Source organism: Coffea eugenioides, chromosome 4 (assembly GCF_003713205.1).
Source record: "Coffea eugenioides isolate CCC68of chromosome 4, Ceug_1.0, whole genome shotgun sequence".
NCBI lineage: Eukaryota > Viridiplantae > Streptophyta > Magnoliopsida > Gentianales > Rubiaceae > Coffea > Coffea eugenioides.
Genome location: NC_040038.1, coordinates 167,117 through 194,895, shown reverse-complemented (window position 1 = coordinate 194,895; position 27,779 = coordinate 167,117). Strand labels below are relative to the sequence as shown.

At 38.2% G+C, this 27,779-nt stretch overlaps 4 protein-coding genes across 7 annotated transcripts; 2 read left to right on the top strand and 2 right to left on the bottom strand.

Moving 5' to 3' along the window:
* Nucleotides 1-169: 169 nt before the first annotated feature.
* Nucleotides 170-7,132, top strand: LOC113768723 (mediator of RNA polymerase II transcription subunit 8). Of its 2 annotated transcripts, none has more exons than XM_027313182.1 (12): nucleotides 170-536; nucleotides 659-783; nucleotides 959-1,083; nucleotides 1,277-1,370; nucleotides 2,101-2,202; nucleotides 2,292-2,359; nucleotides 2,685-2,975; nucleotides 3,455-3,511; nucleotides 4,854-5,063; nucleotides 5,746-5,799; nucleotides 6,542-6,596; nucleotides 6,782-7,132. In XM_027313182.1, the coding sequence occupies exons 1-12, from the start codon at nucleotides 253-255 to the stop codon at nucleotides 6,973-6,975; spliced, it is 1,659 nt and encodes a 552-aa protein (XP_027168983.1). In that variant the 5' UTR covers nucleotides 170-252; the 3' UTR covers nucleotides 6,976-7,132. The 2 variants fall into 2 exon arrangements, with proteins under 2 accessions (XP_027168983.1, XP_027168982.1); XM_027313181.1 differs by having other exon boundaries at nucleotides 171-536; nucleotides 1,190-1,370.
* A 141-nt stretch (nucleotides 7,133-7,273) lies between these two features.
* Nucleotides 7,274-8,087, bottom strand: LOC113768724 (pectinesterase inhibitor 10-like). Its single transcript, XM_027313183.1, has 2 exons — nucleotides 7,719-8,087; nucleotides 7,274-7,482 (listed from the first exon to the last, which is right to left on the bottom strand). The coding sequence occupies exons 1-2, from the start codon at nucleotides 8,030-8,032 to the stop codon at nucleotides 7,431-7,433; spliced, it is 366 nt and encodes a 121-aa protein (XP_027168984.1). The 5' UTR covers nucleotides 8,033-8,087; the 3' UTR covers nucleotides 7,274-7,430.
* A 1,032-nt stretch (nucleotides 8,088-9,119) lies between these two features.
* LOC113767509 (7-dehydrocholesterol reductase) lies at nucleotides 9,120-16,539 on the top strand. Of its 3 annotated transcripts, XM_027311626.1 has the most exons (15): nucleotides 9,120-9,471; nucleotides 9,956-10,178; nucleotides 10,577-10,632; nucleotides 10,802-10,904; nucleotides 10,994-11,059; nucleotides 11,357-11,470; nucleotides 11,790-11,916; nucleotides 12,057-12,157; nucleotides 12,494-12,619; nucleotides 12,744-12,808; nucleotides 13,117-13,198; nucleotides 13,369-13,451; nucleotides 13,719-13,752; nucleotides 14,856-15,078; nucleotides 16,136-16,539. In XM_027311626.1, the coding sequence occupies exons 1-15, from the start codon at nucleotides 9,383-9,385 to the stop codon at nucleotides 16,396-16,398; spliced, it is 1,755 nt and encodes a 584-aa protein (XP_027167427.1). In that variant the 5' UTR covers nucleotides 9,120-9,382; the 3' UTR covers nucleotides 16,399-16,539. The 3 variants fall into 3 exon arrangements, with proteins under 3 accessions (XP_027167427.1, XP_027167424.1, XP_027167426.1); XM_027311623.1 differs by lacking the exons at nucleotides 9,120-9,471; nucleotides 9,956-10,178; nucleotides 10,577-10,632; ... (8 more) ...; nucleotides 13,369-13,451; nucleotides 13,719-13,752 and adding exons at nucleotides 14,458-14,588; nucleotides 14,776-14,792 and having other exon boundaries at nucleotides 14,867-15,078; XM_027311625.1 differs by lacking the exons at nucleotides 9,120-9,471; nucleotides 9,956-10,178; nucleotides 10,577-10,632; ... (8 more) ...; nucleotides 13,369-13,451; nucleotides 13,719-13,752 and adding exons at nucleotides 14,458-14,588; nucleotides 14,771-14,792 and having other exon boundaries at nucleotides 14,867-15,078.
* Nucleotides 16,540-17,425: 886 nt separating this feature from the next.
* LOC113768332 (V-type proton ATPase catalytic subunit A) lies at nucleotides 17,426-25,958 on the bottom strand. The gene is made up of 20 exons (XM_027312641.1): nucleotides 25,609-25,958; nucleotides 24,547-24,673; nucleotides 24,250-24,305; nucleotides 24,051-24,107; nucleotides 23,823-23,934; nucleotides 23,669-23,706; nucleotides 23,466-23,567; nucleotides 22,259-22,315; nucleotides 22,087-22,158; nucleotides 21,888-21,989; nucleotides 21,672-21,734; nucleotides 21,446-21,578; nucleotides 20,959-21,065; nucleotides 19,741-19,935; nucleotides 19,561-19,647; nucleotides 19,349-19,453; nucleotides 18,752-18,849; nucleotides 18,592-18,670; nucleotides 18,052-18,140; nucleotides 17,426-17,939 (listed from the first exon to the last, which is right to left on the bottom strand). Exons 1-20 carry the CDS (start codon nucleotides 25,684-25,686, stop codon nucleotides 17,825-17,827), a joined length of 1,872 nt encoding a protein of 623 aa, XP_027168442.1. The 5' UTR covers nucleotides 25,687-25,958; the 3' UTR covers nucleotides 17,426-17,824.
* Nucleotides 25,959-27,779: the final 1,821 nt, after the last annotated feature.

Below are 27,779 nucleotides of genomic sequence, written 5' to 3'. Positions count from 1 at the left end.
TAAAATTGACCTCCAAGAAGTATAGAAAATTTTCAACTAATGTGGGGACTGATTTAGATATTTGCCCATTTTATTGGCTTCAAGCAAAATCCAACGACTGAAGATGTCCTTTTGGACTGCAAAAAGGGAAGTAACGCTGTCGTTTACGCCGGGGGATTGGGCCAATTCAATTGTCTCTCTCTATTTATTGGTTTTTTTTTGTTTTTTAAATCACCCAAAGTGGAGTTGGGGTTGGGGGGACCCGTTATTTCCATGGCTGGCATAGAAGGAATTGCAGCGGTGGGAGGAGCTGGAATTGGAAGTGGAAGTGGAATAGGGGGAGGAGGAGGAGGTGTCTCAGTCTCAGAGGCTTCCCAGCAGCAGCAGCAGCAGCAAGGGACTTCAAGAGTGGCGGTGGTGGAGAGGCTGAACCCAGCAGTTCAACAGCAGCTAAACCTAGACTCCGTCAGGACTCGCGCCATCAGCCTCTTCAAAGCCATCTCTCGCATCCTCGACGATTTCGACGCCATTGCTCGCACCAATGCTGTTCCTAAATGGTCTTATTACTCTCCACCCATAATCTCTTCAATCTTTCCTTTTTCCCCCTCTTGTTCCCATACGTATGGATACCAATCTGATTAATTTTTATTCTTCTTTTTTATGCGTGGATTCCAACCAGGCAAGATATATTGGGGCAATTTTCTATGGTTAATTTGGAACTCTTCAATATTGTCGAGGACATTAAGAAGGTTTCCAAGGCTTTTGTCGTCCATCCCAAGAATGTCAATGCTGAAAATGCTGCGAGTACTAACCTACCTATCTCCTCACTGCTGTTTGTTTGCTTTTCGCTTATCTTTCTCAGTTTTAACTACACCCACACCCTGCTACTTCAAATTCTTAACCATCAAAAAAAAAAAAAAATTCCATCTTTGTAATTTCCCAACATTCAAACTCCTCCTTTTGCTTGCTTTCCCTGCAGTTCTACCTGTTATGCTGTCATCAAAATTACTGCCAGAGATGGAAATGGAAGACAATTCCAAGAGAGAGCAGCTGTTACTTGGCATGCAAAACCTTCCCCTCTCCTTGCAAATTGACAAATTAAAGGTCCGACTAATCATCATTATTATTTTTTGCTTAAACATTTCCCACGCTTATATCTTACACCCATATGTTCTGGACTCCTTTTTCCCCCCCTTCTTCTGGTTCATAGAATAGAATTGATATGATTGGCGCTGCGTGTGAAAGCGCTGAGAAGGTCATAGCTGATACCCGCAAAGCCTACTTTGGTACTAGGCAGGGTCCTACACTTCTTCCAACCATAGACAAGGTTCAAGCTGCCAAAATTCAAGAGCAAGAAAATTTACTTCGGCATGCTGTCAATCATGGTGAAGGTGTTATTCTTACCTTGAATTGCTTTCCATGATAAGCTACTGAGACTTTTTATTTTTTCCCCCCAACTAGTTAAAATTACACCAATTGCTATAGAGTATTGATGATCTTTTGTGTGTGTTTTTTTTAAATATACTTGATTCCAATACAGGTCTCTAGATAGTGAATTCTGTTTAGTTGATGTGACATAGGTTTTTTATATAGATACAGTATCATCAATTATGAAGCGCAAAATGAGAGTAAACATTCTGGGTCTGCTTTCTCTTGTTTCTCAATGACTGAAATCCCTCATATTGTTTCCAAAACAAGGTTGAGGCTTTAGGAGGGGAGAAGGTTGTATCTGTAGCAATAACATAACTTTATTATTGAGGAGGAGGAAAAAATGAGCAAGTAACAGAAAATTTTGGAAGCAAATGAAATTAATACCCTAGAAAAATAAAAAATTCACTCTGAGTTGATGATTGTACCTTTAATTCAAATGGTTCTTGTGAAGAAAATAAACTGGGCAAATTGTATTATTTGTTTTTGAGAAGCAAGAACAGATAAAATCATCACTTAGTGCTGTTCTGCATAGCAGTTAAAGTTATATAACTTTGACAAGTTTGCTCTCGGGGAAACCCCTTTGAGCTTTTGAAACTCCTTGACAGTTGAATTCCTAAATGCAAGCTGAAACAGCTTGTCAGAATTGGTATATGCTGGTCTTAAGAATAGATGGAAGTGGTCTGTGTGCAGGGTTGCGGATACCCGTAGAGCAAAGACAGATTACATCTTCACTCCCAGTGCATTTGGTAGATATACTTGGTGATGGTGCCCAGACTTTTACAGATTCATCTGGTATAGTCTATTAGTTTCTCCACAGCATGCCTCTCAAAATTTATTTATCAAAATTTTTGGAGTAACCAATAATCTGACCTTCGTTTTAGGAATGTACATGAAAAGTACACCTCCCCTAGCATCAAGCAACACTAGCAGTCAGGGAGCCATGTTACAGGTTTATACTATCAATTTCTTCAAATTTAACTTCCTCCACATCCCAGGAGGATTTTGAATTTCTTACTGCCTGACATGCCTTTTTTAGGTCATCTGAATAATCTATTATCAGTTTGCATTTAATTTCATCAAATTGTTTTTTGGAATTGGGTTGCTATAATCTCATTCTCGAATTTTTTTGTTTTGAGTTCTTTTTGAAGTTCTGGTCTTCTTTTATTTCTCCTCATATTTAATTAAATTTAGGCTGTCCCAGCTTGAATATAAAACGTAACTTTTCCCTTCTGCTTAACTGGCTCTTGGTCCTGATGAGATGATCTTTAGAATAGGCTTCTGGAGCACCACATATGGGAAGGGCAGCAGCTTCTCCTAGTGCTGCTAGTAGTACCTCTTTTGACCATACAACAACGTCTCCACTGCCGTATGCCAATTCCCCGAGGTCTGGTGCAAGCATGATGAATACTCCATCTCCTCAGCAACAGTCACACCAGCAACAGCAGCAGCAGCAGCAGCAGCAGCAGCAGCAGCAAAGGCAGAAAATGATGCAATTGCCACAGCATCAGCAGCAACTTCTCGCTCAACAGCAGTTTAGGCAGTCATCATTGCCTGGACTAGGGCAGGTAGAATGTCTAGAATCTGCTTAAGTGATTTCGTTGGTTGAGTAATGAAATTACACTAAACAGAGCAAATCCATCATTGCAGACTTAGTACTTCAATGGCAAAGCGAGATTTAACTTAAAAAGACTTCTGCTGGTGCATGACCAAAAAAATATTTTTTTCCTTAACCTTTTTCTTTGATATTTACATTCTTTTTCTTTCGGCTTTCTCCACTGACCCAGAGGGCAAATAAAAATGATGAGAAGTAAGACAAAGCATCCCTCTTGAGAACCTATGATACTCTGTACATTGGATATATTATATCCCTCTTCTTTCCTTCATCTCCCATGAGCTGTTGTTTCAGTTTATATTTTTCAATTGACCTCTGCTGAAGTGTAATATACAACTCTTCAAGTGGCTGAGTTGGCTGATGCAAAACTTTTTCCATTTTTCTCCATCTAGCTGAAATTTTCTTTTGTCAAACTGAATATGGTCTGTACAGAATCAACAAGGGCAGCTGCATGATCTTCAGGGCCAGTCGCAACAAAAATTCCAGGCGGTAATTGCAAACCTATTTTACCTTCCCCCTCCCCCTTCTCTTTATACCTCAGTTTCAGGTCTTTCTTATTTGCTTTTCCTTTTCTATTTTCTGTCACTGGACTCCCCTCCTAAGGTAATTTGGCATCATGAATTATTCATGTAGTTCTCTTCCCTGTGCACCAGTTTGTTTTTCATTGCTCCACAAGTGCTTGTTTATATTGTATGACGTACTTGAAAATGAATACGTGCCAAGGCATGCTATGCCTTCCTGGGAATTCCATCTATCAGAGTTCCTTCACATGACAGTATCACCAATCAGCTGGTCATGCTATGCATGACTAGATGGATCTTGGATCTGGTTCTGAGAACTTCTCTATCCTGGTTTTCTCTTATGTGTCTTTTGAGACTTCCAATGTCCCATGTGCAAATGAGGATGTTGAAGTTATGATGTCATGTTCATTCTGCTGCTTCCCTCTATGCTACTGCTAGTAGTTCAAGTCCTGTTAAATTCCATAAATATCCATGTTCTGGTTTGTCATCATTGCTTGTAGCAAATTGAGCATCTTTTAGTTGTTATATAAGGGAACATCTAGTCTGCAACTTGAAAGAATCTCCCACAAACTTGACTAATATTTGTCCATTGCAAATGGAATGCATACTTTTCTTTTCAATCCCTTCTCGAATAAACTTTAATTTAATTCAATAGAAACATTAAACTTTTGGCTATTTCTACCTTTTGAATACTTCACACACACACACAAGAAGAAGGAAAAAAAGCTAGTGGCCCAACTCCCTGTTTCTAAGTTAGTTAATAGGGAGTTCGACCACTTATATTTTTCACTTTCCCATTAAATCATTTTGTATCCTCAACTCTTCCCTTACATCTTGCCTAGTCAATCTATGACATTCAATTTGGGATGGGGAGTAGCATTAAGTTGTGTCAGGTCTCTCATATTAGTTAGTAGATGGATTGCTTATTCAAGGACTTATGCTGAAGGAATTCTGGGACCATTGAGTTGTAAGTTTGGAGGAGTTCTTAATAAGTGATCGCTTTGTACATTGTGTGTATGGGTCATGTTGATGCCATAACTCTGAAGTTTTACTTTGCTGTAACTTAGCCTGAATGATAAATAAATAAGTCTTAACAATTCATGCCTCTTCATTTCTGTGGTTTTGTAATTCACATTGATTAGTTTTTGTATTATAGCTCTCTCTTCAATATGAATGGGATGACTTAAAACATTTAAAATGCTCTCTCTTTCTCTTTTAGTGGAGAGGCATTATATTATAGTAGTCATTGTTGTACCAGAAATTCTGTTGTTCACATATTTTATCAATAAGAATGTCTCTGCCTTTTCCAGTTACACGGCCAACATCAGATGCAATTCTCTCAGCCACTGGGGGCCCAGCAATTTCAGGGAAGGCAGCTGACATCTGGGGCCATTCAGCATGGTCTGGGTCAAAGCCAACTCAATCAAGGAAGCCAACTGAATCGTCATTTAAACCAGTTTTCTAACCCTGCAAATACTGCATTATTTAGTGCCGCTCAGAATACACCAACTTCCCAGATGGTTAGACAATTAGTTTGTTTTCCTTTCAATGCTTAACAGATCTGTTGATTGACCTTTTAAGTCAATTAAAAACACTAGGTTTTTGTCCCTTGTTGTTTGATGCTTTTATAGAGATCTCTATTGGATATATCTAATCAATACTTCCGGTTGCACCTTGTTGTCTTACTTCTCTTGACATACAGATATTAAATACTCAACTCCTAGGAACTCTCTCTTTTTGTCTAGTCCCTGTGAGCATTTATATGGATTTAAACTTCATAATTCCTTACCAATGAGCATAACTTTGGCTTTTGTCTGACAAAAATTTGGTCCTAAGAAGGTAGTTCTGGTTCCCAAATTAGTTCCTTATGATACTTCCTTCTGAGAGTCAATGATGTCGTTAGGCATTCGTACCTAGTTTCTCATTTGGTGTTTGCTCATGGATAGGTTTACTAATAGCCTTAATATTTAACCTCATCTGTTTCTTCCCTTGGTTGTTCAGAATTCTTATTTTGAAATTTACCTACTCACCTTTGGTCTTCACTAGCCAATTAACTGCAAGTTGACTATCTTCTTTTTAAACTATGGTTCTGAAACTCTCCTTCTATTTTGTGTTCCTTTTGTTTGAGTTATTTTGAAAGTCTTTCAATATTGATAAGGTTGTGTATAGGTCAGTCTCTCATACTTTTCAGTTCAATGTCAGATTCCAAACATGTCAGCGATGATGCCATCTCAACCACTTATGCCCAGAATGCAGGTTAGCTTTGCAATTCAATCTGCTGTTCTTATTGCCCTCTTTTCTAGCTTATTGAGAATGATATTGAATGGAGCTTTCTTGGGAGGAGAAGCAAATTTGAACATGATGGTGCTGCTTTGCTTCACAAAGTTGAGGCATGTTTTAAGGGTGAATTAGCTTCCAGTTTTTTTTTAGTTTTTGGACAGTCTTAAATTCTCAATATAATACCTTATGTGCAAAGTGATGCAGATGTAACCTGAATTTGAGAATTGTACCTCAGACGTCGTCAAGTTCATCTCCTAATTGACCAAAATACCAAACACCCTGATGTTAGAATCTAGGGCTGATATAAATGAAAAGGTGAAATGGTGGTGCAGATGAACAAAAACTGTTGTTTTGACTTGACAAAGATATTCAAGTTTTCGGACATGATTGTGTGGTATGCCTTTGTAATGTTTGAGAATGACAGTGGAACTGATTAAAAAATTTTAGTGCTGGTCAACAGTTAGCTGTTTTCCGTTTCACATGTTTCAACCAACAGTTAGTTCTTTTTAGTTCTGAGGTAAAATTGCAATCTTCATCGAATCAAAAGGAGGGGTCTAGTTTATACAGTTGAACTTGTTTAAGTTGTCATGATCTTTTACAGCAGTGTTCAACTTGGTTGAAGAAATTCTGTCATCCTTATGAATGTTTTATTACTGGATGTATCTTTAACTGGCAATTATGTCATGAAATGCTCTTACAGTAACTTTGCTGCTTTCAGTTTGGAATGTCTGGTGGCAGTCGGACTCTTACTTCACAAAACCTCAGTGACCAAAGTATGGAATTTGCTGTTTTTCTTGCGCGTACTGTTTTTCGTTTTTTAAGCTTTTGTCATGCCTAATTTTGTGCTATCTAGAATGAGGATGACATATAGACCTTCGTCTAGTTTTTTCTAGTTGGAATTGTAAGCATGCATGTCAACTGTGAGCGGCCTAAAACAAAAATGGGGACCTCTTTGCAGTGTTTGGCATGGGAACTACCAATCCTGGAAGTATGATGCCCATCCAGCAACAGCAGCAACAGCATGGTTCACAAGGTGCTTTTGGAAACATGCAACAGAACATGCAGAATCTACAACCTGGAATGGTGCCTCTCCAGAATACACCGCAAAATCATCCCAATTTTCAACAACAAAGACCGCAAAACCAACAGTGATATTAGTTTATACTTGAAAATTCTTGTTCTAATTAAAATTTTGTTGGATGACTTTCATAGCATAAGACGTGTACAATGATGCTGCATATCAGCATCAAAGTTCTGTATCACATGTATTGACAATTCCAGCATGAAAGGTAAATTTTTTTTATTTTTTTTGGGGTTTCGGAGATGAATAATGGCAGGGCCCAAGCATCATGCTATATCAGTTTTATGGGAGCTCAGGAAAATAAGACGTAAGATATGAAGCTTGAGGTACACACAATGAATTTGATGAAGAAAAATGGCAAATCGGTTAGAGTTAAATTTCAGTTTGCATGAACAAGATAGATAGTTTTGCTACAATGATTCAAGTGGCATGTCAGAAAGCAGCGTATACGCCTTGCATAAAAGACCTGGCGTTAGGATTGAATGCAGCATTTCAAGCTTGGGGATGTTAAAACTTGAGTGGGAAGTCAGAGACACAAGGAACAATGCCTGCAACATTTGAGCACCAACCATTCTAACCTGCGTTATACAAATTGGCAGATGAGCTAACTGAATGGAAAACGACGAGTTTGGTTCTGTATAAAAAAAAAATGAGAAGGGCCTCCTAGTTCTGCAAACGGGGAAAGATTATTGAAAAGTTGGAATGTCAACTTTTACTGGACGGGGAAAAGGGAAGGGAGGTAGTTTTTGAGAGTGATCAGTTGATGACTTAATTCAGTTTATGAAGCAGTGAGCATGGGAGATGGAGAGCTTACAAGTCTTTGAGACATGAGCTTTTAGAATCGTGCCCTGGGTGGGCCTGGTAATCCAAGGAAAAAGCCAACGGAGCTGCTGCAGCTGGCTGCAGCAATGGATCAGACGGGTTTGTGTGTAGGAGGGTGAGGCTTTCAAAGGATGAATGGGTGGAGAGAGGGGGTGAAAAGGGCGGCGTTGGAGTGGGAGATGAAGAGAAGCAGTACTTGTGATGACCAGGTCCTACACTGATTGGGAGAGGGGTTGGTGGAGTTGGCGGAGATGATGATGATGATGGATCAGAATAACATGGCTGGGTGGTGGTGGTGCTGCCCATTTTTATTCCTCCTCCTCCTTTTCCTTTGCAACAAACTAAAGAAGATACTACCTTAATCTTGATAATACAGAGTTAATACATTATTGAGAGATGATAGAAGTTTTGTTTTTGCAACGGAGAAGCAAGGATGCGATGTTGGGGGGGGGGGGGGACTGGGAGATGTGAACTGCAGGTATGACCAAACGGTCACACAGGCAATAGCAGCCAGCCAGGCCAACCATTCCAAACCAACAACTTAACTGGTGGGAGTGTTAAGTTTTGACTGTTCAAAACTTGATAGTGTAATTCAATTCACCAGTACTACTTTCTTCCCTTTAGTTTAGGGGCCGCAAAGAAAAGACCGTCCCTGATTCTATGGAAAAATCGTCTCTTCTTTATTTGTGATTATCCTCATGAAGCAATTGCCTCCCTTCCTTTCCTGGTCTTGGCTCGGCTACTAACTAAGAGGAAGGGAACTTTTAATAAAAAAAACACACGCACACTGTACTATCCATCCATCCATCCATCCATCAAAGCTTTGAGAAAACGGAGTTATGATGCTATGTCTACAAGAAGAATTAAAGTTTTAGACAAACTTCCAAAAAACTCATGTTCCAAACCTTTTGATGCATGAATGAATATATAAATAAATACCCAATTTGAGTCTACAAGAAGAATTAAAGTTTTAGACAAACTTCCAAAAAACTCATGTTCCAAACCTTTTGATGCATGAATGAATATATAAATAAATACCCAATTTGAGGTGCAAGTCGCAATATGGACGTGGTAACTAAGGTGGGGCTGGGGCCTTGCCTTTGTGCTAAGTGAAGCCTCACATTGGGGGTCTGTACCTTGATGAGTTGTGGGCTAATAGTAACTAAAGCTGGACAGCGGCAGAAACGAGTGAGCAGAAAAGGCCCAACAAAAGGAAGGGAAGCAATGCCAGAAAGACGGAGGATTGAGTTCAGGGAGGCCAGACAGCGGGTGACATGAGGCTATTCTAGTCTTGTCCCTCTGAGTCTTCTCAGTCTAGTAGCACAAACTACAAAGCATCTGCTCATCTCTCTCTGTCTCAGCTTTGTGATTTCTTCGTGGACTCTTTAGGGGTCAACCGAAAAAAAAAAAATATATAGAGTGGATTTGAGAGAAGCAAGCAGCTCTTATTTCTTTCTTTCTTCTTCTTAGTTAGTACTTAGTACTGTTGATTCTCTCATATGTTTTTTTTTTCTAATCAATAATCAATAATCAATAATCAATCAGACTCCAGAATACGTAGGAGAACAAGAAAGAAAGAAGTGCCCTCTGTCCTCTCTGAGAGTGCAAAAGTAGTAGGCAGTTTTGAGAGAGAGAGAGAGAGAGAAGAAGAAAGAAATGGGGGAGAATATGGCGCACTCACCCTTGGTCACCTATGTCTCCGTGCTCTCTTTACTTAGTCTCTGCCCTCCCTTCGTTATTCTCCTGTAAGTTCCCAAACCTTCTCTCTCATTTCTTTACTGTCAAATCTACATCTTCCCTTTCTCTCTTCATCTTTTTATCGACCTATGTACATCAAATCTCCCTTCGCTTTCTCTATGCAATAGATAGGATGCAATTGGGATTTGGGACTTGTGTTTTGCTTTACTTTTGTTAATATACATATAAAGATTTATTGATCTTTATCAGAATTCGTAGATTCTTTTTGACATCTTCGACTATCAGTATGACTTGCTCCTCCTTTTTAAGCATGTGATAACAGACTACATAACCATTGCCATTTATCGAGAATAATGCAGATGTGCAAGACTGGTTTAATCCATATGTTCTTACCTTACCCTCTTTACTTACCTGTTCCCGGAATTTCTTCCTTTTGCTTCGCTTGCTTCATGTTGTTTGTACCCTTCGTTTCGAGTATTCCCCCACTCAAACGTATGCTATTTCATATATTTGTACATTTAACTACCGCAGATGGTACACCATGGTACATGCGGACGGATCTGTATTGCAAACTGCCAATTACTTGAGAGACCATGGCATCCAGGGCCTCCTTCAGATTTGGCCCAAACCCACTACGACTGCTTGGAAGATCATTGCTTTTTATGCTGCATTTGAGGCTGCACTTCAGCTGTTTTTACCTGGCAAAAGGGTCGAGGGTCCAACTTCTCCTGCTGGTAATAGGCCTGTCTATAAGGTACTACCGGCATTTTTTGGACTTTCTATACTTAGGGGTGCTTTCTTTTGTTTATTTCGTTTCACCTTATTTAGATTCTGATTTTGCAAAATCAGCTTTTTCTTTTTTAATAAAAAAATGTTCTCCTTTGCTTTTGGACCTAGATTTTTCACTAAGGAAAAAAAAGCTAAAATCTGAATTCTACTCAAGAGTAGCTTGTGCTGATTCTGATTAATTAGCTTTTTTTGTAAAATCTACAACAACCGAGAAGAGGCCCTTGCTCCTGTACTTTTTATCACATGCTTTGTTTTGCAAAATAATTGACTGCCGATTGTGACTTGCTCTATACTACGCACTAACATTTCAGCTTTATCTAGTTGACTAGTTTAGTCTGCTCAAATATTATTCTTCACTTGCAGGCAAATGGCTTGCAAGCTTTTGCTGTCACATTGGTTACATATCTCGGCCTTTGGTGGTAAGGTTTTTCTTCTTCTGGTGTATTGAAATGAATCAGTTGCTCTCACTATTTGCTATTTTATGTTTCTTTTGTTTTTCTTCTTTTTCCTTCTCCATTCAACCAATGGCAACTTATGAATGAACAGTAACTGTTTTGCTTCTACATTTACCTCTTTATTGATCCTCAGGTTTGGGATATTCAACCCTGTAATTGTCTATGACCATCTTGGAGAAATATTTTCGGCTCTCATCTTTGGAAGTTTAATCTTTTGCTTGTTTTTGTACATCAAAGTGGGTACTGCAATCATGCTAAGCATTTTTTGATTATTCTTTATATAGACATATTTACATTTTTCTGATTCATGGTTCATGTGTTGAAGGGTCATGTTGCTCCGTCTTCTACTGATTCTGGATCATCAGGGAACATCATAATCGACTTCTATTGGGTGAGCATCTTTAAAAATTGATCATTTTTGTGGTTAATAATCTAATTGATCTTACCCCTTCAATGAACTTTTCCTTGGCATTGTGGGCAGTGACCTATTTATTGTTCATGTTTGTTGTATACGCCTTGTGTAATAATAATGTGCATTCCACAAGGACAAAACACCGCCCTTCCCCACACCCCACCTAAAAGGAAAAAACAAATAAACAAAAAAAAATGTGCAATTTTCAATCTTCTCAATGGCGTGTCAAATGATGTGATATTTGAGCAACCACATTCAAAGTTGAGAATGTTGCAGGGAATGGAGCTCTATCCTCGCATTGGCAAGAACTTTGATATAAAAGTCTTTACAAACTGCAGATTTGGAATGATGTCCTGGGCAGTTCTTTCTCTTACATACTGCATAAAACAGGTATTTCTCTAGCATTTACTGCCAAATATTATTAATGGACTTTGGCTATCTATTGGTGATTCTTACTTCTTCTAATGTCTCTTGGACTTTTACAATCAGCATTCTTCCATCTGCCAAAGAAGATACATGAAACACCTCCTACTTCCTGGTTGCTAAGGCACAGGGACCCCATTGGGTTCTCAATATGCCACCTAAAACTAAGACCCATATGTTTTGTGAAAATTGATGCTGTCAGTTTAACAACCAAATCGAAGTATCTGAAGTTTCAAAGTTGTTTGTTTTGGTTAATCGGTTCTAATTATGTCTCTGTACCTTCCAGTATGAAACTTACGGGAGGGTTGCTGATTCTATGCTTGTCAACAGTACATTAATGTTGGTGTATGTTACCAAGTTTTTCTGGTGGGAAGCTGGATACTGGAATACAATGGATATTGCACACGATAGAGGTTTGTAGCTCCACCTTTTCAATTTTGTATTTTCTGGCTTCTGCCTTTTCTTTAGTTTGTATCTTAACTGTGTTTTCTCCTCCGCCTATTGCTATTGATGATCAAGTCACTCTTTTGGCAATTCCATTGTGTTGTGGCAGCTGGTTTTTATATTTGCTGGGGATGCTTGGTGTGGGTCCCGTCAGTATATACTTCCCCTGGCATGTACCTAGTCAATCATCCCGTCAATCTTGGTGTTCAGGTACTATTGCTTCAAAAGAATGTTGCATGCTGTTAAGTATGATGCGTATTCAATTGGGTGATAAATTGATTTTTTCAATTGAGCTGTAGTGGTGGTATTGTTTAGCTTCAAATTTGGCCCTTTGCTTTTTGTGCATAACGTTGCAATGGAGCTTCCATGATAGACAAAGCATCCAAGTTCCTGGATGTTAGGTCCGTAGACAAATGGTAACAAAATTCAGAAAAACAGAGTGCTGATGTTAATAATTAGTAAATAATAATCCGCTTATGTTTCTTGTTGTCTTGTATATTTCTCACAAGGATGATTTTTCTTTTTTCTTTTTTTTTACCCTGTCAGCTTGCTCTTTATATCCTTGTAGCTGGCATTCTTTGCATATATATCAACTATGACTGCGACAGGCAAAGACAAGAATTTCGTAGAACAAATGGCAAGTGCTTGGTTTGGGGGAAAGCCCCATCTAAGGTATGATGCATTCCATCGAGGAGTCCTGAGATTAGTAGACTTTCTGTTTACCATGTCTGCTATTGCTGTCATGTAATTTTTCCTGGCTGGGGTTAAAACTTCGTTTGGTTTGTATCACCTTCAGATTGTTGCCTCGTACACTACAACTTCGGGCGAGACAAAAACCAGCCTTTTACTGACATCAGGATGGTAAGTTATTTCTGCTTGGCCTGGGGTTAACCTTCCAATTCTGTTCATGCTGAGCTTGGTTGATATTTGTTTAAAGATGAACATAATTTTGTTTTGTTTCAAGGTGACGAACGATCAAATGTAATTCTTCATTAAGAAATTATGATAAGTTTAATTTCCCAGCTTGTGATGTGGTGGTCTGCATTTCTTTGATCTGTGTGAGCGTGGTGGAGTATACCGGAACACTGAAATCTGGATGGACCTTGGCCGGTATCTTAGGTGAAATGACTTTGGACTTCGTCTGATATTGTTAGTTGCTGTTTGTGCAGGTGGGGCTTATCTCGTCATTTCCATTATGTACCAGAAATATTAGCAGCTTTTTTCTGGACTGTGCCTGCTCTGTTTAGTCATGTAAGCAAGTGCGACAGACATAAGAAGTTGTAGTGCTTGAGATTCTTTTTTTTTTTTTCTTCGCTCCAAAAGAAGATTTACAAGGTCCTACCAGTATTTGGGTGTCAGGATCTTTTACAGTAAACTTCATAACCCTGCTCTTTTTTTCTTTTTTTTCTCTTCTTCTGCAGTTTCTTCCTTACTTCTATGTAGTGTTTCTGACAATCCTTCTCTTTGACCGAGCCAAAAGGGATGACGATCGATGCAGATCAAAGTAAGCTAAGATGAAATCTCTCTCTCTCTCTGTGTGTCTTTTGGTCTAGGGGAAGTCTGTTTAATGTGTAGGACACAGAAATCTTTCGCAGATCAAATACAACTCTTTTGGCTTTGAACTAGTTCTTGTGCTTTTTTGAGGTCGTGCATGGAAAATTCAGTCCGTGTCCTCAATGAGTAGTAATATTACAGATGGGGGTGGTTTTGTTGCATGCATGCAGAATTAGGAATATTACGCTGAGTATTGAGTGTGGTGGATGGTGTGCAGGTATGGGAAATACTGGAAGCTATATTGTGAGAAGGTACCGTACCGGATTGTTCCCGGACTCTACTGAGTGAGGAGGTTCTCTCGCAGCCGGTCGGTGGGTGGCGTCTCGTCAAATTGAAGCTGTAATATTATTATATATACAGTATTGAAGATGGATGTTTGTCAACGCATTTTCAAGTGGGGGCAGAAGGAAGTGGTGTGGTACTTTGTTCTGTTCTGTTCTGTTCGGGGGTTCACACCAATCAGCACATTGGTAATTACTAACTAATAAGAAATGTTTTGGAGGGAGGCACATTTTATTTTTTATATAATTAATTAGGGACTACTTCTACTTTGTCAGTAGTTGCACATTTATTAGTACTACTATATAATAATATACTGCCGGGGACCAGACTCACCCCATAGTTTTTTTTGATAACCCAAAAAAAAAAAAACCAAAGACAGAGAGCAGTATCTGTTGTTATTAATCAAACTGTTTGAATGTGCAGAAGATAATAAACAAACCATAATAATAATAATTTAAAAAAAAAAAAATACCAAAAGAAGCACGTTGTGACTTGTGATGTTTGGAAGCGAAAACCAATTAGCAAAAATAGTAGCAAACGCACTACTGTACCAATTGTGAATTAACGGTCCCAACATCTGGGCTTTCCTTCATGTTTTCGTGGAATACTAAAGGGAAAGCAGCCCAGCCCACTGCGAGTCCTGTCCTCAATTAAAAAGCTACCTAACCTACTAGTTTGGTGTGTTTCGCTTCCGACTCAAACTACAGATCGCCCCCGCCGTCACCGCTATCCACCACTCTTCCTTTTGTCCGACCGTTCCCCCCTCCTTTTGTCCGCCGTCTCAATTCCATGCAATTCAATTCGGGTATCTCGTATATTTTAGGGTTCTCTCCTCTTTTTTCCTTTTTCTTCTTTTACTTTTGATCTTTGGATCTCCTCCCCGCAAATGAAACTGATCTATTGATTGATTGTGTGGTGTTGGCGTTTGCTGTCATAACTGAAAGCTATCAATTATTGGTTGGTTTCTTTGTGTTTTTTTTTGGTTAGCTTAAATTGTATTGCTGTTGGATATTCCAAAATAATAAAAATATTATTATTATTTAAAAAAAAAAAAAAAAAAAAAAAGAGCAAGGAAGAAGGAATTATGTCTTCTGCGTATGAGAATGTGGTCGGAGGAAAGCTGAAACTGAAGGGAAAGGCCCTAGATGTGAAGGCTGCTTCTGGGATAAGGAAGAAGAAGAATAAGAAGAACAAGCAGCTGGAGAATGACAACAAGAATCATCAATTGACTGAACATTTCGACGACGACCATGAGGCCGCCGCTGCCGCCAAGGATAATGACCTGCTTTCAGCTGGTTAGTTACTACCCCTTCCCTCCTATTTTTGTGCCTTGTCAAACTCAAGATGCTAGCATCTCTTATTCACTTCATTTTGTTGGTCCGGAATCTGAAGTTCAACTTCTCCGGGTATTTTAGCTTACCGTCGCTATAGCCGCCCTTGCTATATAGCCGCCCTTGCTACTTGCTAGTCTCTTCTGTCCTCTCCATGGTAGTAATCATCCTAACCTGGCATTGGTTTGGTTTTGATGAGGCTGGCAAAAGGACCTTTCTAGTCATGGTAAAAGGCTGTAGAAAAGTTTTTCGTATGTTCGTTTGGATTCCTTAGGAGGTGCTTTCGTATCAGTAACCTCTTTTTTTTCAATTGCCTTTTACTCTCATAAAAAAAAAAACCTTTTTTCCTTCACTTTGCACACTGCTCTGTGCTGTGTAACTAACTTACCCCCTGCAAATTATGCAGGGTGCTGTGGGAAACTATAGGAAAACTCTCTGTAAAACCTACTACTTTCCTATCAGATGGACACTCACAAAGAAAAAATTATTTAGGGATTCATCTTCCTTTCCACTTTCCAACACTTGTGCCTTCCAACCAAACACCATGTCATGTTAGCGTGCAAAAAATGACTGCAACTTTCCTAGGCCTGACTGCTTGCTTAACGCATCAATACTCCGTGCAATGTATATGCATGGAAGAAGCATATTGTGCTTGCTGGTGTCATTCATCTAACACACAGTTCTATTCTGGACAGACAAGAATCACAACTTTTATTCTCAGTCACAGGAAGAGCAGCTGCCCTCCGCTGCTCAGTCTTGGGATTAGTCATAGATTTTCATGATTAGACAGCAAAAATATAGGATTTCAAACATTATTGAAGAACGAAGCAGCCACATGGTTGGTATCCTACTAGTATAATAACTAATGAGGATCCATTGGCTTGTGGGAAGTTTGCTATGAAGATATGATGATCATGATCATGAAACTGTCTGGGGCTTTTCCCCCCTTAAAATATTTTTCAGTTTCTCCACAAAAAAAATGGCTCCATTAGTTCTGAAAACAGTCTCTTCCTTGATTCAGGTGGAAGTACTGAAGAATTAACTGATCCCAGCCAAGAAGAAGAAGTTGGTGATGCTAGCAAATCTGCAGGAGAAAATGTTGCTCGTTGGGATGATCATCTTACCCCAGCTGAGAGACGTTATGTCGAGCAAAGGGCTAAAATTGACATGCGTAGATTGGCCAAGACAGCTAATAAATCACACCGTGACCGAATTCAGGACTTCAATCAGTATCTAGCTAATATGAGCGAGCACTATGACATCCCTAAAGTTGGACCTGGTTGAGTACAGCAGCAGACTAATATAAGAGCTGAAAATACCATGTAGTGATAATCTTGCTTGTGAAACAATTGTCTGAAAACGAATGTTTCTTAGTTCGAGCTTCTTAATATGAAAACTCTCGCCTTCATCTTGCTTTCCGTGGCAGAATACCTTTTTCTCACAGTTATCCTGAACTAGTATTCTTCAACTCTGACAACAATGTCCGGTCATTATTTCCTGATGGTTTCCAATTTTGATAAAGCCTGCGTTCTGATCTGTAACTTGACTGTTGGCCGTGCATTTGGAATTTTTGAATTTTGATTACTTATAATTAATTTGCAGTGGATACTGATTAACTGTTTGAGCATGTATATGAGCGAGCGAGCGAGTTTTTACGAGTCTTCGCCTTCCACCTTGTCTGTTTGTCGCTGGAAGGTCGGACGGTAACTAATTTGTGGTTGCAGCAGATGTACGTTCTTTCATCACACACCCTGCAGATTTCAAGATTTGGAAATTTCCTTCAACAAGAGTAATACACCATGAATCTCGCTGGAAGAAAGGGAAACAAAAAGAAAGAAAAGAATGATGATGTCATTTGGATTAGTGCGTGGCGGGAAACACGCTTTTGAGTTGCATTAGCATGTAGCAAAGTGACAATCAAAATACGTTACAACCCAACTAACAGAAGGAATTGAATGAGCCGAATTTAGACAAATTTTGTGCAAACCCTTTTTTTGATGGCACCGCTGCTTCATTAAACATCTATCTCTCTTGGTTGTACAACAAGGTACTGGAAATGCCGTGTGTACTGAAAAACTTTTGAGAATTGAGCACCTCAAACATAATCTACACAGGATGCAATCGTTAGCTGCAGGCAGACGTGTCATATCTAATTTGTACAAAATACTTTTCCGTATTCTCCTGCATCTCACAGCAAATATTGCCCCGCCAAACCCTAGTTACCCTACCAAGGCATTTTGATAGTTCAATGTTGCCATGTACGTTTCTGTCTTCTAAAGAATTATTATAAGAACTGATAGCCATCGAAAAGTGAAAAACAGCAAAAATTGTGGAAAACGAACTTCAACCCAGCTTCGAGTCCGCAATCATTTTTATGTTACATGGCTTTTATTTGAACTGGTAAGAGATAAATATGGTTACAGACTGCTTATTTTGACTTGTAACTGACAAATCAACTGGCCAATATTTATACCTAAACCGATATCCTCAAAACAAAAATAGAAGCCAATGAAAAGCACAGAAATATCGAGTGAAATACAATATAGGCTAGACGAACCAATAGCGTATGGGCCAAACAGAGGGCTGACCAGGAACACAATATATCTAATAACACTCCTCCATTGCTTAAGAAGGGCTTAGCACACCTGACCCGGAATTGAAAACATAGCAACATGGTTGATCGCTAAAACACTTTGTGCTGATGTACAGATCATCGCATTTCGTCCTCAAGGTTCCGGAAACCAGCAGTTAAATCATCACGGAGTTTCTTAAACTTTGCAATCAGAGCTTCCTCTCCTTCAGCTGGATCCTCAAATTTCTGAGACCTGCATTGTTATGAGGAAACATCATATACAAGAAACAGAAGGGACATATATTAGAACCAGAAGATTTCCAGATAATTGTTTAATGAATGCCATTCATTAAAAATTTACTTACACTAAACGGTAGAATAGATCACCCAGCCGATGCTTAATAAGGGTGTAAGTAATCTTCTGGCCATCCATGCCTGCTGCTCGTTCCACCGCCTGTAACAAGAAGGTTACATGTTCAAAATCCAGATCACTACCCAGATCATATACTTTTGATAAAAGGTGTAAAGCACCAAAATCAGCCCAACACATAAGCTCACTCAACTGACTCAAGTTAAACCCAAAAACCATAGATGAGGAATGCTGTATGTGGTACTAAATTAGGACAACTCACGGGAATAACTACTCAAAAAAAATGGCCAACCCTTATTTGACAAAGTGCAGCAAAAAGCAAACAAAAAGTGAAAGCTGTTGACTCAGAAATTATACAGCTTATGAACCTTAAACTTTGTTTTTAGATGTATAGTAATTAACAGAAAACAGGAGTTGGGAAAATAAAAAATAAAACATAAAGAGAGTCTCTGAGAGGAAAGAGTGTAGCAAGCTTCAAAAAAATTATCAATTAAAAGAGCAAGGACAAAGCAAGAAATGGTGCCATATACTTTACCTGATTAGCCAGACTATAGAAATGAATTATGTTGCGCATCATCCATACAGACTTGTAGAAAGGACAGAACTTATCATATCTGTCACCAAAGTTGCAAGATATTGATTAACGCCAAAAGATTAAACCAATTAAATTGACGTGCCAATAGATAGGGACATACGGAGTAAATGCATTCTGTGCAAGGTAGTCCTCCCTCAAAAGCTTTGCTGTCTCCAACGTAATTTTATCTGTTTCAGCCAAAGCATCCTTTCCAACAAGCTGTACAAAAATGCTGAGGCTAAATAACAGCCATACAAGACAAAGCCTATTAAGTCATTTAGTTCCTCCTATTCTTATTTAATTAATTTTGTTCTGCACATATTAACTTGGACAATATGCATATCCTCCCCCATTAATTATCTCTTGCAAAAGAAAACATCCAATGGCAGTGAGATTAGGATATCTTTGACTATAACAATTGATGATGATCTATAAAGGAAAATGCTAGCAGAAAGGATGCCAAGACTTCACCATACAATTTGCCATGCTTCATACCAGGATCAGCTCAAAGCCCAAACACAAAACGTGAGAGAGAGAGAGAGATGAAACAATAAGCAGCGCGTAAATTAGACTATTTGCTCTTTGATTGGACAATGTTGTGTGCCTTGTACAAAAATCTTATCCTCTTACTTTGATCCCTTGAGAACACAAAGTACAGAAAAAATGCTATTCCTTCCAAATTTTATCTCAAGGTGGGTGAAACCAACAAATCACATACCTGCACAATTTCATTCAAGTCATCCTCCCTTTGCAGCACCTCACGAGCTTTAGTCCTGATGTCAATAAAATCCGAATCGAACTTCTCGTAGAAGGACTCCAGTGCCTGGGAACACAGTCAGAGAGCATCAGCATTTTGATCATGAGTAGAAAGATAACAAAAGTAGGCAAAATGCACAATTCAAGGCAGACTTAAATATGTTGAGAACACACCCCTGAGTACTTCGAGTACGATATAAGCCAATTGACAGAAGGGAAATGCTTTCTTTGGGCCAATTTCTTGTCGAGACCCCAGAAAACCTGACCAATGACAAATTTATACAACAGCATAGTTAAAAAAGAAGGATTATTCTTTATGAATATATAGAAGTAGTAGTTCTGTAAACAGTTCACCTGGACAATGCTGAGGGTAGCAGATGTGACAGGATCTGAGAAGTCTCCTCCTGGAGGAGAAACAGCACCAACAATCGTCACACTCCCAGTTCTTTCTGGGCCACCAAGGCATTTAACTTTTCCAGCACGCTCATAGAAGGATGCCAAACGAGCTGCTAGATAAGCAGGATATCCACTATCCGCAGGCATTTCTGCCTATAATGGACAAAAAGTACAGGTCAGCACAAAGTAGACTCTAAACATACGTCTGACCATTCATATTACCAACATTGCCCATTCTGTTGATATGGAGTGACGAATTTGCACGTATGGCAAACATAATTTAAATAACTTATTACAGACTTGACAAGGAATTCCATCAAATTCAAACTAGAAACACAAAATTCAGAGCTAAAGTTTTCAAACTGTTCAACAACTGAGCACCAAAAAGATGGGACCAAAAAGTAGTTCATCTAACAATAACAATTTTTACATCAACAAATTTAAGAACCAGTCAACTAATAGCAATAAAACTCCCAGGAACTATTTTAGATTAGGGGAAAAATTATTATGGTCACATAGATTAAAAATGGAGAGAGAGCGCTAAAATGTAACATTTAAGACTTATGCGGTCTGACGAGTGGGAACTATCACAAGTGAAACTATCCTTGCCTTAAGATAGATGCACTACGATCCCAGTTCAGGAAAGGTATCTTCTAACCTCAACATTCCATTAAAATAAATTGAAGTTAAAAATGCCCTTCCAGTCCAAATATAACAAGCTAAACTAAATTTTCCTCTGAGGAGGTCAAAGACTTTCCAGTTGTAAATATTTTAACCCCTCTCCATCTCAAAAGGTTTGAGCATGTCATGAATAAGTAAAGAATCAGGATGACAAGATGAACGATTAATCTCATTCTCTGCGCACAAATCATTGCAGAAGTTGCTTAAGAAGGGGAATGGAGAAACACGTGGAGGCAAATTGCTGATATGATGTAATGTCACACTTGATGCTTTTAATACAAGCAAATACGGTTATAATGACTACCTCAATAACAAGGTAATTTAAGCAATTACATTATGATCTTTAAAATCACGCGAAGACACAAATACCAATTCTGACATCACCTTATACAGCACTGAAAGATATTGCAGGAAAGCAAGTATGAAAAGTGAATTGCATAGAAGTTTTTACAAATGAACTACATGCCATAGCAGAACCAGGATGGAAACAATTACCAGACGCCCAGAAATCTCACGCAATGCTTCAGCCCAACGGGATGTTGAATCTGCCATCATACTGACATTGTACCCCATATCTCTGAAATACTCAGCTATAGTGATCCCTGCAAATTGACATTTATAAAATTTGAGGAATTGACAAAGATAAGGGACATTTATTGTGCTTTACAGCAAGAGGCATTAAAAAAATATGCAGAGGGTCAAAGCAACAAAGAGTAACAGCATCCTATTGAAAGCATGGCCCACTTACCCTTCAGCACCTGGAACACAACCAGGTTAACAAGCTAACATGCTACCTTACTTCGGAGGAAAAATGACTAACACAAAAAGCAACTAATCCATAAAATGACTACCATTGACTCTAATATACTGCACTTTGAACCTTCCATTTTCAATGAAATGGATTTTGTGCTTCCTGGAAGTACTACTTTTAACTTTTTTTGGGAGTTGGAATTGACAATAGAACATTTAGTGACCAATTTACCTGTATAAATTGATGCCTCACGAGCTGCCACTGGCATATTTGATGTGTTCGCCACAAGTGTAGTACGTTTCATGACAGATTCCTCACGACCATCCGGCAGCGTCATTGTCAATTGAGGGAAATCCATAAGCACCTGGATTTGGGAATTTTCATTCAAATAAATTCAGAAATAAAATAGAATGATGAACCCAGCAAGCATGAATTACAGATACCCGTACAGCCATACCTCTGCCATTTCATTTCCTCTTTCCCCACAACCAACATAAACAACAGTGTCGGAGTTAGAGTACTGCATCCATAAGTAACCAGAAAATAGAAGAATCAAAATTAGCTTACTACTTTCCCAGAACAAAGTCAGCTTACTAATTGCACAAATTTTTCTAGCATCCTCCATTCCCTACATCATAATGGGAAATTCCAATATATAACTCCAGAAGATTACCTTGGAAAGGGCCTGACTAATGACTGTTTTTCCACAGCCAAATGCACCAGGAATGGCACAAGTACCACCCAGCACTGAGGGGAACAGGGCATCAAGAACTCTCTGACACAACAGAATGCTATTTAGAAACAGCAGATTTGCTAGGACTTGCAAACAAATGAACAGTGTGAAAATATGATTTATTTGACAGATCAACTACCTGCCCTGTAAGAAGAGGAGTATCAGCAGCAAGCTTTTCAGCAACAGGTCTAGGTGTTCGCACAGGCCAAGTCTGCAGTTTCCCAAGAAACAATTGTCAGATGCTTTTTTCATAGTGCAACAAACATCACATATAACCCAAAAATTATCTATAAACTGGAATGTGTGCCAACCTGGAGCATGGTATATTGCTTTTTGACTCCTTGAAACTCAAGCTCAAGAACAGTATCCTGCATGTTGATGAAAACACTCAGTGCAAGAAGTCAACAAACAAAATGGATCACAATGGATTATATTGACCTCAGGCCTGAGAGTATTGATGCTAACAAGTAGGTTCGGATGCATGACTTATGAAAATATACAGCATATTTTCATATTTTCAACAGTAATAGACAGAGTAATGCTCCCTCATCCCATTCTTAAACCATGCTTTGCTTTTTTGTCTGACCCAAAATTCTGGCATTGCCCATAGCAGTAGATGCATTTTCCAGCCATTTACAATTTATCCCTCAGGTAAAGGTTTATCTCCCTTCTTGTTAGGACACCATAAAACCTCATTGTCTATGAATTGCAATTTTTCAACATCATACAATCATCTACAAGCGTTAACCGTGTTAGCCAAAAAAGTTTTTGGAGATGTCTTTACACAGAGTTCCCATTACGTTATACTATTACACAAGATTCAAGCAATCGGCAAAGCTTAACCTAGAAAGCAAGGACAATATTTGAAGGTTGAAACTTAAAATGTAAAACAAGTTCCACTATTCTTCCCAGAAGAACAACCAACATTAGAGCCAGCAATAAATTACAAATCTCTGCTTTTCAACACAAGAAAACAACACGTCAACTAGCAAATACTTGCTCCAAACCAATCCAGAAAATGACAAAAAAAAAAAAAAAAGGTTTTCAAACATACCTGGTAGATAAAGAGACATTATGTCACAATCTAATGATAAACCTTACTAAGCACTTCCTTCACAATTCCAACTAGTTAATTACATACTTTCATTGTCTAAGAGTTTTTTCAATCAAAACTAAATGCCTCTCCAGTTCTAAGGAAGACAGAATGCCAAAATGACAACTTCAAAGCATGATCTAATCACAATCACAGGATGGTTGATACTGTGGCAAAATACAGGCAGTAATATACTAACAAATAATTAAAGTTGATGATCCAAAGAATGCATTACATGTCCTTTTGAACCAAAAGTTAGCGTCTGTGTCTTGTACTAAGTCTGAGGAGAAAATAGGAGGCACATCAACTCAAGAATGCAAATGCATAAGCTGTTGGACACAGTGCTTTTGAATACTATTCGCAGTACTCCACTCATGCAATTAACCGGATGATGTTAGCATAATAATGGACTTGATTGAACAAACCTTCAACGAGTATTGACCAGCTGGTGCAATATAGGTTATCTTTCCCATAGCATCAGGAGGAAGAGCAACATGATGTTGCATCAAAGTGTTTTCGAAGACAGTCTACACACAAGATTGATCAAGCAGTAAGTCAAGTTAAAATACAATGGATGCTTATAGAACGGTTGTCCATTCCAAGCTTAAATAAGTCATTTCATACTTACAGCATACAAGTCTCCATTTGTTAAAAGATCCCCCTCACCTGCCATGAAATGATGATACATTGACAAGAATCACAATTTGTCTCTCTCAGTCACATTAAGGTATAAACCATTACAATGCAGCCTAAATATCTAAACTAAAATACTCTAAGCATACCTATTTTCTTAGGTTCAAAATCCCAAAGTGTGTCTTTGTCAAGTGCTGGCACAGACACGCCACGAGGAATATATACATCACCAGACTTTAGCGCAATGGCCTTCAAAGGCCTCTGGATGGAGTAATTAAAGGATGAAAAGGGATTATCATCTGAAACTAATCTAAGAAAGCTTCTACATGAACTTCATGAGCTCTTAGATTTAAGAGGGAAAACAATGATCCACAGACCTGAATACCATCAAAGATGTTGCCTAATATTCCAGGTCCAAGTTCAACAGATAGGGGCTGTAAAAGAAATCAAGAATTCCACAAAAGAATGTTTAAAAGAATTCACATTTGAACAATAGCTATAATGTTTAATAGACAATTTCCTCAAAAGAGAAAAAAAAAAAAAAAGAATAACACAGAGAATAATGTAAGTAACAACCTTGTGCGTCCGTAAGACAGGATCATTCACCATCAACCCAGCTGTTTCCTCGTACACTGCAACAGAGACATACAAAGATCTTATTGTAAATATCAAGCTCCTAAGTTCATTCCATAAAACACTGAAAAATAGCAGGAACCATCTTATTTCTTCTTTTTAAAATTTTTCTTTTTCTGGTTTCAAAAATAGAAGTAAGACATTTACAATTTTGCCCTGTAAATACAAGCCAAAGTTTAGGTATAGAGGGAAGATTCACCCTCAAAAAGGAGAGAGAACTCCCAGGAAATGATAAACTACCTTGTATTGTGGCAGAATCTCCTTCCAAACGGATAATTTCCCCAATAAGATTGTCATGTCCAACACGAACCAGTTCATACATAGCAGCCCCAGCCATTCCATCTGCTACGACCACTGGTCCTGATACCTATTCAGGAAAAACAAATGCAAAAGAGCATTACCATCAGTTGTCAGTAAAAGTTTCCCCTATTCTGGTAGCTTTGACTTTGTTACAGAAAAAAAAAAGAGATTACCAAACAAGAATACAAAAAGGAACTCATTTTTTAACATCTTAGCACCAGATAGAACATGGATGCTGTTCAATGAAAATGCAGAAAGCATCCACACTCTAAGTAGTAGGAAAGCCAACAATATGCAGTAACGAATTTCAATCTGCTGAAATGCCATTGAATGCTTCCTAGCATTTAGAGCAGACATAAGACAGTGAAAAAAGGAAAGGGTAGGTAACACCCCAAAAAAAAATGGAGGAAGTTGAGTAAGTAAAACTGATCTGCGCTACAGAAACTAATACATATGGAAACTAACAGTTTGAATCCTAATTGACCTCCAACAATTGAACGAGCAAGACAGAAGTAAGATGAACAAATTTAGACATTTCTCGGAGCTATCCGAAAAGCAGCTGCTGCCAGTATTCTGATGCCAACATAGCCGATCAGTATTCTGATTGCAGATACCGACAATAGCATTTAAAACCGAGCAAAAGACAGAAATGCCACTTTACAACAGAGAAATAAACCAAATACAATTAGATCAGAGTCTCAGAGCACAGAATCGGAAACGACAAGTAAATATCGTAGCAAGCGATGCGCATAAACAAGTTAAAATAATGGCTTTCAGAATAAAGAGCATGGAAAGATGGAGCCAGAAATAACTACTCAGTATCTAATGGAATATATACAGGGAAAATCAAATTCTCCCAGTATACAAATGTATACGCTATTCCGCTGAGGAGATTGAGAAATTGGATCCTATTGAGCTTGTCAGAAAATATAAGAGAAGACAAAACAAAAAAATAGAAGTAGTAGTAGAAGAGGAAATAGATTGAAGGAAGATGAAGGGGACCTTGCGGACGTAACCGTACTCGCTCTCCTTCTCGGCATCTTCGAAGGTTGTGAGAGGTCCTCCGTACAACGACGGCATCTTTCTGTCTGGCAGATCGGAGACGGAGAAAGTATGCTCGTGTCTCTAGGTGTTTATGAAATCTTATGTGTAGAATTGTGCGAGTGAAAGATACGTGACTGAGGTGAATCTCGCTCCCAAGATCCGATCGGCGATGGAACTCCAACCGATATCTTCCGATTTGGGGTGTAAAAAAAATGAGGAGCGAAAGTTTTTTTTCCCTTTTTTTTTGGACGGGGGTTGGGGGAAGGAGGGGTTTGGTTGGCAATGTTTCTGTGGTGCCTCACAGATGCGAAAGGACCAAAACTGACAGTAATCAATTGAATTGAGGTTTTTGCAAAAAAAAAAAAAAAAAAAAATTGAATTGAGGTGATAGACGACTGATGACACTTGGAAAAAATTACTCCAGTGGCGAGGAGAAGCGAACGTGAACTTGCTGATTTTCTTTTTCTGGTCAAAACTGCCCCTTGTAGTTGACATAATTACACACCTACCCCCAAATAGAATACTAACTAGCAAAAAAATTTTAAAATGACTATCCAAACATTGCAGTTCACTTTCTTATTTTAACTGACATTATCTAAAATGTAATTCATACTATACAAAAAAAAAAAAATCAAAGTTCCTCGTATAAGGTAATAAATAGCAAAGCAAGAATAAACAAAATATGTAAACAAATGTAATGCTCAATAATAGATTTCAAGATAATTAAGTCAATTTTATATATTTTTTATTTTGACATCTAAAAATTGATTGCACTAAACATTGGAAATGGGATGGACATTTCATTTTGAAATGCATACAAGACATTTATATGAAATATTTTTTTTTCATGTCATTCTGACTAGAAAAAGCCATTTTGAGTGGAAAGACATATTTAGATGATTTATTTGAAATTATTACTATAATACTTTTTGTGAAATAAAAATAAGATTGAAATTTGTGAAATAAATTATTTTTTCTCAAATCATTTCAATCCAAACACACTCATTCATTTTGGACATTCTGACGTACCAAACAGGAGGTAGGTGTGTTTGAATTATTTCAAAATATTATTTCATTTTGGACATTTTCACGAACAAGTTTTTTAATAATCCTTTTTAGTTTATTAATTATTTTTTTATTTTATATATACATCATATAAAAAAAGTATTATAATAATTATTTTAAATAATTCTTTATAAATATTCTCAATTCGCAGTCTTTAGTAACCTGTTATCCCTCACCTTTCCTTCCTTTCTTTTACTTTCAATACTCTATGTTTGGATAGGCATGATTTCAAATAAAAAAATTTACTTCACAAATTTCAATCACTTTTTTATCTTTCCAATCACCTTTTTATCTCATATATATCACATCATAAAAAGTGTTACAATAATTATTTTAAATAAATCATCCAAATAAACTCTTATCCAAACAAACTCTATGATTTTTACCACGCTATCGCTATTGCTGTGAGGAACTTTTAAAAAATACAAGATTGTTCTTATTACTAGTGTTTTTTTTTTTTTTTAATCAGCAATGATTGAAGCTAAGAGAAAAGTCAACATCTATTACACTTTTGTGTTGAATTCATTTTCACGACCAAGAAAAGAAAGCAAATAAATGACGGAACCAAAAGGAAAGTCATTAAGAATGCCATAATGATCCAAACACGTGTCCGACTTCAGATCATACAATCTCATGCGAGGTCAATAGTTTCTTGCGCCCCAAAAAAAAAAAAAAACTAATTTAGGGGTTAGTTATCAACATAAGTAGATAACGTCCCACCACCATTTAGCCAAAACTTTCGTCGTTCTCTCACGTGCCCGGCATGTGGATTGGAAGCATTTAGTCCTTCGCGCCTTGCGCGTTAGCTTCCCACCTGGCCTCGCTGCCAGTATCCCATGTGCTTCTGCTGCCCTCGCTGCCAGTATTCCTCGCTGTCCCGCTGCTTCTCTCTGCAGCTCCTCTCTCTCTTTCTTCTGTCATTCTTTTGCTTCCTCTTTTCTCTTTCTCTTTTTTTTTCCCCCCCAACAACAATGATGCTTTGTCGCTTATCGCGCGTTAGCTTCCCATTAGGCCTTCTTCTAACCCTAAATCAAACCCAACCTCTGAGGCGCCGCTTCTCATCT

Excerpts from the sequence above, each read along its gene's own strand:
- LOC113768723 (XM_027313181.1), top strand. The coding sequence starts at position 253 with ATGGCTGGCATAGAAGGAATTGCAGCGGTGGGAGGAGCTGGAATTGGA. Across the intron at positions 1,084-1,189 it reads TGCAAATTGACAAATTAAAG|AATAGAATTGATATGATTGG; the intron begins GTCCGACTAATC and ends TCTGGTTCATAG. Across the intron at positions 1,371-2,100 it reads TGCTGTCAATCATGGTGAAG|GGTTGCGGATACCCGTAGAG; the intron begins GTGTTATTCTTA and ends GTCTGTGTGCAG.
- LOC113768724 (XM_027313183.1), bottom strand. The coding sequence starts at position 8,032 with ATGGGCAGCACCACCACCACCCAGCCATGTTATTCTGATCCATCATCA. Across the intron at positions 7,483-7,718 it reads AGCTCATGTCTCAAAGACTT|GTTAGAATGGTTGGTGCTCA; the intron begins GTAAGCTCTCCA and ends TGTATAACGCAG.
- LOC113767509 (XM_027311626.1), top strand. The coding sequence starts at position 9,383 with ATGGGGGAGAATATGGCGCACTCACCCTTGGTCACCTATGTCTCCGTG. Across the intron at positions 9,472-9,955 it reads CCTCCCTTCGTTATTCTCCT|ATGGTACACCATGGTACATG; the intron begins GTAAGTTCCCAA and ends TAACTACCGCAG. Across the intron at positions 11,471-11,789 it reads TTACATACTGCATAAAACAG|TATGAAACTTACGGGAGGGT; the intron begins GTATTTCTCTAG and ends TGTACCTTCCAG.
- LOC113768332 (XM_027312641.1), bottom strand. The coding sequence starts at position 25,686 with ATGCCGTCGTTGTACGGAGGACCTCTCACAACCTTCGAAGATGCCGAG. Across the intron at positions 22,159-22,258 it reads AGCAATATACCATGCTCCAG|ACTTGGCCTGTGCGAACACC; the intron begins GTTGGCACACAT and ends GGGAAACTGCAG. Across the intron at positions 21,066-21,445 it reads TGAGGCATCAATTTATACAG|GGATCACTATAGCTGAGTAT; the intron begins GTAAATTGGTCA and ends GTCAATTTGCAG.